Source organism: Vigna angularis, chromosome 1 (assembly GCF_016808095.1).
Source record: "Vigna angularis cultivar LongXiaoDou No.4 chromosome 1, ASM1680809v1, whole genome shotgun sequence".
Classification (NCBI taxonomy): domain Eukaryota; kingdom Viridiplantae; phylum Streptophyta; class Magnoliopsida; order Fabales; family Fabaceae; genus Vigna; species Vigna angularis.
Genome location: NC_068970.1, coordinates 2976202 through 2983900, shown reverse-complemented (window position 1 = coordinate 2983900; position 7699 = coordinate 2976202). Strand labels below are relative to the sequence as shown.

The following is a 7699-nucleotide window of genomic DNA, read 5'->3' as shown; positions in this document are numbered from 1 at the left end:
TGGATATTCATATATTTCAAATTTCATTTATATTTTTTTTATTTATAATTACTTGTTATATCATATTATGAATTATATTTGTACTTCATGCTTCCTCTTTTTTCTTTAAATATCAAAAATCGTTGGGCATGCACAATTCTTAAAGAGAATAATATACAGTGGAACTTTTCCACACAATATTCCTTTAATCTTTGAATTAATTCTGATTAGACATTAATACATTCGTCACCCTGTGACATGTGAAACCTCGTTCATGATTACGTAGTAGAGGCTCAATAATTTGTTCTAAGAAGTCACATTTTCAATAAATAAGCTAAGAATCGTTAAAATTGTTTAGAATTCCATCAGGATTTTATTTTTAAAATATGAAAAAAAAGAAAAATATATTTAAATTATTAAACGATATGAAACTAATTAGGTGTGATAAAAAATATAAACAATAATAAAAAATAACTTCATATCTCATTCTTCAAAGTGAATAACATATCAAATATAATAATTTATTTTAATGAAGCAAGGATTCCAGGTCATGTCAATTACATCAATAAAATAAAATTAAATATTCTTATTTATTAAATATAAGAATCATAATATAAACCGGTAAGTTCCACATAAAAATTACGGTTTAATTTTGTTAGTTGATCTCATTTATAGACCTAGGTACCAATATGCATAAAAAAAATTAAAATAAAAAATAACCTTATTTTAATGTTTTAAATCTTTCTTATACTTTATCAATCTATCATCGATAATAAAATTTAAAAAAATTAAGTAAATATAAAATTAAGATCCACATCAAATAAATATTTCAAACTTAAATCTTTTATGAAAAAAACATAAAATAAATTATTGTCTAAGTTAGAAAAAACTATCACAACTAATCAATACTGAATGCAGCCAAAAAAAACTACTTTAGGAATTCAAACATAAAATAAATTAATAACAAAATAAAATATAATAAAATATTTCTGTCCAACTTAAAAGATTAAAATATAATAAAAAAATTGTAAATTAAGCAAGCAACTCCGCCTTTTTCTTGGAAGCTAGCAAACAAATGCACATGACTCACCTCAGATTGTCGTGCTAAGTATATGTCATTTATAACTTATTCTAGTTAAATTTATTAAAACTTTTTTACAACTTAAAAATTTCTTAAGTCAATGTTTTGGTGTTCAGGTTCTTGTGTGTTGGATAAGTTTGCTCTATGACAGCATATACCATTCTGGTTGTTATCACAAATTTAGATATATGAGAATATTGTAACCCCACGAAGATACTAGCTTTGCATTGATGCTATAAGCATCACTATCATGTGGCCAATTAGAGAAGGAAAACAAGAGTAGAGGTAGCTATAATTCTCTTCATGCATCTATAAAAGGCTAATAATATCCCTCAACACCATACACAGCAATTGAAGGAAAAGCCAAAAGAGAGTTTCTTGTATTAGTTGTTAATTTTTCTTTGACTTGAGCAGGTAGGTGGTCTGATGGCAGGTTTTGTAAGAGGGTTTGCAGATATGATGGATGGAGGTTACAGCAGTTATCCTCAAAGGAATCCCAACATGAACAGTGCTCCATTTGCTCCTCTTCAACCTTCTCCAGCTGCCCTTCTCAATGGAGACAATCAAAAGCTAATTGGGATTACCAACAACACCAACCTAAAAGTCAAGGGTGATGGTAATGGTGCCTGCACCCTTGGAAACTTCAAATGAAAACACCACTTTTTATTATCAAAATCTCCTATCATATAAATAACCTTTTTATATTTTCAAAATTAGTTCATGTTCAAATTAATATCTCTAAAACATACTTGGTAAATGTTCAATGCAAAAGTACTGGAAAAAAAAATAGAGATATTAATTTTAATATGACTAGTTTCAAATATATAAAATCTTATTTCACTCTATAAATATAGTATACTATAATAAGCGCATGTTCATGTAATAAAATTTCAGGTTGCTTGTCCTGCCTCATTATGTAATAATATTATCAACAGCTTGTAACAAGTTAACCTAAGTTGCTGCTACAACATATGAATTCACTTGCCACATGTTTTAAATGTTTATATATAGGATCTGCTAATTGAAAAAATAGTTTAAATAGCTATGTAGAAATTTTTACATAGCTCTGAAGCTTTTTACCAAGTTATTTAAACCTCTCGTATAAATTAAATCTCGCGTATATAAATACTGCTAATTTAACCCTAGAATTTTGAAGTTGTGAATTTTTTGCATCATTCCTTCCGTCAGCACGAATTTAGCTGCAATAGACACACTCTTTAAGAAAGTGCAATCGAGAAAACAATTATATTCCTCCCACATCATGGAAGAGAAAATTGAACAAAGAAATATAAATTTGAACAAAGAACTAAATGAAGCCCAAATTAAAGATGAAAGAATAAAATATTATATCACTTCTACACCATTAGGTGCGAAGTAAAATGTTAAGAAAATAGCAGGCGCTGCCTTTAATGGAAGAGGAGGAAAAATTAGGCATCAGTTATACATTAGAATAAAAGAAAATTAAACATTTATTGAAAAAACTACTGTAAAACTAAAACATATTCATAAAATCGAAAATTAGCCTTACTGAAATCAACTAAATCCTCTTTTAATAAAATAATAAAATTTATAGAAAAGATTAATGAATTATTGGAATTTAATGTAAATTATTAACTCAAATCTAATAGAAAAAAGCGTTTATAAAAAAAAATTGAAATTTAGATGTCTGGGCAAAGTAAAGTATAAGAATTAATAAAATAGAGTTCAATATGTCTATTTTTGTAAATGAGATAAAAAATTATCAATTTCGGTCACTCCTAATTCTAAATCATCCAAATCATAAAGAATAATATCATTTTGTTTCAGGCTAATTCATGTTATTCCTTTCGATAAATCCAAATATAAAGTCCATGACACAACTTTTGTTAGATTTATTTGCTTTTTGAATAACGACGGATTGGCCTTGCATAGATGTTTTGAACTCGAACAAACAATATGTAAATTTAAGGTATTGGACCATTAATCAAGTCAAGAGTTGATTAAGGAATTTAAGGTGAACAACTACTAATTGTGAACGTCTTCACACAAGTAAATTTTTATATACAAACAAAGTTTCTCACCTAACCAACGTAAACCTTGACTTGCGCAAGATATGAAGAGTTCTACTCTCTCCAACGGTTGCCACAAGTTGGGTTGCAGCAAACAAAATTGAGTGCCGAGCCTTCTTCCCCTTTGGCCGTTGCCTACATACATTCAGAAATTTCAGAACACCCCCAATTAACTAAAACATGGATTCTTGGTGAATTTCTAATCACGGATTAAGATAAGAAGATGATTCTTTTGGTTAGGAATAGTGGAAACAAGATGTTTATCCTAATATGTCATTAGACATTCATTATTCCTTAACATGCAGACTGAAGTTTTAAATTGCAATGAAAAGAGCGTTTACAATGAACTCATTTTCACCCACACATCATATATGTATTAATATTTGTGAGCAGATAGCATGTTCGAATGAAATGGCTTAATTCAAGGATATTTACAAATAATAGGAGTCGCCTAATTGGGGTTCTCTGCTCAGTGTCCAGTGCTAAGGAACTATTTTAGCATTTCAATACAGAAGGTAACTTCCATAAAATATAAAAGACTTCTTACACAACAAAAGAAAACTAATGTCAGTATTGGGTAAAATGTATTATCCCAAATTTGGTCACAATATTGCATCTTCTGATTTCAGTAATGAAACTTTCCAAAACTTTAAAAACTTGTATTGATAAATAAGTATTAGTGTAATATGACTTATACAAGCTTTGTCAATCAGATGAATGATTGATTCAACAATATGGTTTAAATATATCTTTTTAAAGATGTCCTAAGCTATTCTAAAATACTGGATATATCCTAACATGATCTCTCAAACATGAGTTTATTTACAGACCTTTAAATACATGTTTTGGATTTGATTATTTTTAAATTTTTATTGCCAACAAAAACTCACTCGGTATTGAAAATATAAATTTATTTTAACACAGCAAGTAAATCCAACCTTGTTACAAAATAAACAGGATACAAAAGTTGAAAAAACTCCTAAAAATGCAACCGGAAAAGAATTCTAAAAATATTTATCTCCTTAAACCACAGCTAGAAAGACAACTTGAGGAGAGGCCATACACAAGATGGCCATGGGGAAAAAACATAGCACAGATGGTGGAACAATGGATGTACAGACCATAGAACTGGTCATAAAGTTGCATGACCGAGGAGGAAGAGACATCACTGCCAGGATACACAGTGGTCTTTGAAAATATGCACAATGGAAATCCTAATCATGTGGAATTAACACTCTATTCATAAGCATGAAAACAGATCTTCTCTTCCATAGTCAGTAAGACTTAACCTTGAAAAAGACAGCTTCTCCATGGTTGCATTGAGAGCAGCGAATAGACTTGGTGCGAGGAAGTGTTGGATCTGCAGCTACATTTTCCAGCTCTCGAGTGCGCCTTTGAACAGAGTGATGTAACTTATTTCTATAGACAACGTTAGTATCTGCACGCTCCTGCTAAAAAGAGAAAAACTGATCACACAGGCATATCCGTACTTAACTGATAACATCATAGCTGTATGTGGTCCCTTAAAATAATTTCTTTCATCAGAAAAACAACGGTGAACAGGACTTTCTTGCCCTGATTTATATGTTTCCAAAAATTGGTGCAGTTGTGTAAACATCTGATTTCCATGGCACCAATTGATGACAAGAATAGTATGATAGATAAGTAAAAAGAATTTCACTCGTTACTGGTTCAGTATTTTACATGGTAGTTGAGTCAAGTTGCAAAAGATCTATTTTACATACTGTGCATCCAAAACCGTGAATTACGAAATTCATAATCAAAATTAAAACCTAATATATAAAACTAAATAATACATATAGAAGCACACAAAATGCAATTTGGAGGTTTCATGAATTCAGGTGATTCATGGTCCAAGTCAAGCACCAAAATGATTTGTTCATCAAATGCCATTGCCATAGTGTGAATTGTATCATACATCAATCAATACTGATAACACAGTGATCTAAACAAACTTAATAAGTAAAGAGGAAAATAAATAGACATTGAATACATAATAAAGGAGAGATTTTAAGGAAATACTTGGCCCAACTTATTTTGAGCTACTCTTTATAAAATAGAAGCTGAGGAAAACAGAATTTCAAGATAAGCATTTTTAAATGAAGAAAGATTCTGAAAATGGAGCTTTTAAAATTTTAGCGTTTAGGGTTTAACTTCAAAGTAACTTTTAAGCCTTAGGAACAATGGTAAGACACGTGACATATCAAAGAATACTTCATTGTCTTTTACTAGAAGTTGAAACACATATATTCACTAATGCATGGCATTTGAACTGGAAAGTCAGAATAAAAAAGCAACAGCCCTGTACAGAGGTCAAATGCCTATGCAAATACAAGTCAATTGTCAGTAAAGCAAGACAGGCTCTTTGACACATTAAATCGGTATGAGATGCTTTCCTCGGGACCTAACAGGAAAATAGAAGAAATGTCACTCCTATTAGTGATTCCCAAATTCAATCTCCAGTTTGAAGGCATATGTTAAGACTTAAGCTCAATAGGAGAGATATACCAAAAAAATTAGTCTTCCTAGTTAGAATAATTCAAGACTTACAAGTTTAGCTTACTTAATGAGGATTCCAATAGTTGTCACCCTTTAAGGACCAAGGTCCACAGTAACTTCACCTTTGTCCAAACTAACTCGGTGGTAGCCCTTCACTCGTCTGCTAATATTTAGTTTGCACCTTAATCCAACATCACAGGAAGTCATTTCCGTAGCTTCTTATCTCTTAACAAGAGTACCAAACCCAAGATACTCATTAAGGTAGAGAACTTCAAGGCTTAACTATCAAGGCAGTTAGCTTATATTTTTCAATGTGGAACTCCAAAGAGCATCAAGGTCTTTCAAGGTTTAAGGGCATCTTCAAAAGCAACAAAATGATACTAATTTCATTCCCAAACGACTAGATTATCATTCACTAGGACAACTAGTTAGGGTTTAGAAAAAAAAAACGAATCGCAACATGGACGCCATGGAAAGATAGTCGAAGAAATTAGAAATGGAAAGGAAGAGAGATAGAAGAAGGACCTCATGATTGCAGTAGCGGCAAGTGTGGAGAAGAACCTTGTTTTCCTTGTCCTCTGTAGGGTATAGAACATTGTTGCTGCAAAATGGAGAAGAAAAGAGGAAGAACCATTAATAAAAACAAATGTATAACAAGATTCACATCTATTGGGAACTCTCAGGAAAACGGTAACAAACCATCCACCGCAAAATCTCAGTGTACTCATCCTAGAATCATCCAAATGCAAGGAAGAGGAAAAAGGTTTTAAATATATATATATATATATATATATATATATATATATATATATATATAGATTAAAAAAAGAAAGATTTATATTAAAAATTCAAAAATTGTTTTAGTCTAATTTATAACTTATTAAAGCATAAAACCGAATAAATAATTATAGAATGTCAAATTATTGTGTATGAACAACTTTATTTTTTAATTAGTTTTCATAAATTAAAGACAGTATATATAACAAGAAATATATATATATATATATATATATATATATATATATATATATATATATATATATAAAGTTTGTAAGAAGTCCATGAGTAATAACAACTTGTATTTCATCTTACTTTAACAAAATATCTAAGAGTTGAATATTGTTAGTTTGTTTTCATTCAAAGTTTGAGAATAAATTTTGCACACAAAAAATGAGCATGTTTAATTATATAAAAAATATTAATACATATATTACTTATAAAATAATACTAAGTATTTGGTACAGAACCATCTATTGGTTTATATACATATATAAAAATTCATCTACTTTGTCACACCAATTTTTACTAATAGATATGTATTAAGTGTGATAAATTAAATTTCAAAATGAGGTGAAATTTGAGGTAATAAGGTGCACAGGATCAACGTTGTGGATGACCTCCATCGTTTAGGACAAATGAAGTTTAAATATGCTACTCCAATTTAGGAAATTTATAATTTATCTTTTAATTCTATATTTTGAACAAATATTTGTTTTAGTAAATATTATTAAAAATTATATGTAGATAATTAAAATTACAATTGTTTACGTGATCGGTAGTTAAATGTTTTTTTAAAGTATTTATTTTGACAACATTTCAATATAAGGTATTTAAATAAAGTAAAGCATGTTTTTTTTCAAATTATAAGAATTAAGAAACAATAGTTCGATCGTATGTTTAGTAGTATGTGGGGGTTCCAAATGCCTCCTTGACACTCACAAATCCATCGATTTGGGAGAGAGAACAGATACCAAATTTGGCAAATTTCCGTACAGAATGTACCTACCAAAAAGCAGGAACATTTCAACCTAAATAGATTTGGGGCAGGAATTTTTTCTTAAAAAAATAAAAAACACTTGTTAATGGAAAGTTTGGTGATATGCAGTAATTTGAAATTTACGGAGAGAACATAAACTTATTTCAAAAACGACAATACTTTGAGAACATTTTTGTGATAATATTTTAACATTATCTATCTATTATTCTGTAATTGGTTCATGTTAGTATTTATGATTATTTTTATTGATTGTGGAGTAATTTTAGACCAATCACATAATAACAAGTAGATAAT

The 7699-nt window shown here is 29.5% G+C and overlaps 1 protein-coding gene across 2 annotated transcripts; it reads right to left on the bottom strand.

Annotated features, from left to right (window-relative positions):
• Positions 1–1408: 1408 nt before the first annotated feature.
• Positions 1409–6394, bottom strand: LOC108336252 (DNA-directed RNA polymerases II, IV and V subunit 9A). Of its 2 annotated transcripts, XM_052871740.1 has the most exons (5): positions 6328–6394; positions 6154–6229; positions 4398–4556; positions 3121–3243; positions 1409–2259 (listed from the first exon to the last, which is right to left on the bottom strand). In XM_052871740.1, the coding sequence occupies exons 1-4, from the start codon at positions 6354–6356 to the stop codon at positions 3163–3165; spliced, it is 345 nt and encodes a 114-aa protein (XP_052727700.1). In that variant the 5' UTR covers positions 6357–6394; the 3' UTR covers positions 1409–2259; positions 3121–3162. The 2 variants fall into 2 exon arrangements, with proteins under 2 accessions (XP_052727700.1, XP_017428129.1); XM_017572640.2 differs by lacking the exon at positions 1409–2259 and having other exon boundaries at positions 2997–3243.
• Between the last annotated feature and the right edge of the window lie 1305 nt (positions 6395–7699).

Coding starts and splice junctions, on each gene's coding strand:
- LOC108336252 (XM_052871740.1), bottom strand. CDS start 6,356: ATGAGTACACTGAGATTTTGCGGTGGATG. Junction 4,557..6,153: donor GCCGCTACTGCAATCATGAG/GTCCTTCTTCTA, acceptor TCTTTTTAGCAG/GAGCGTGCAGATACTAACGT. Junction 3,244..4,397: donor GAGAAGCTGTCTTTTTCAAG/GTTAAGTCTTAC, acceptor GAATGTATGTAG/GCAACGGCCAAAGGGGAAGA.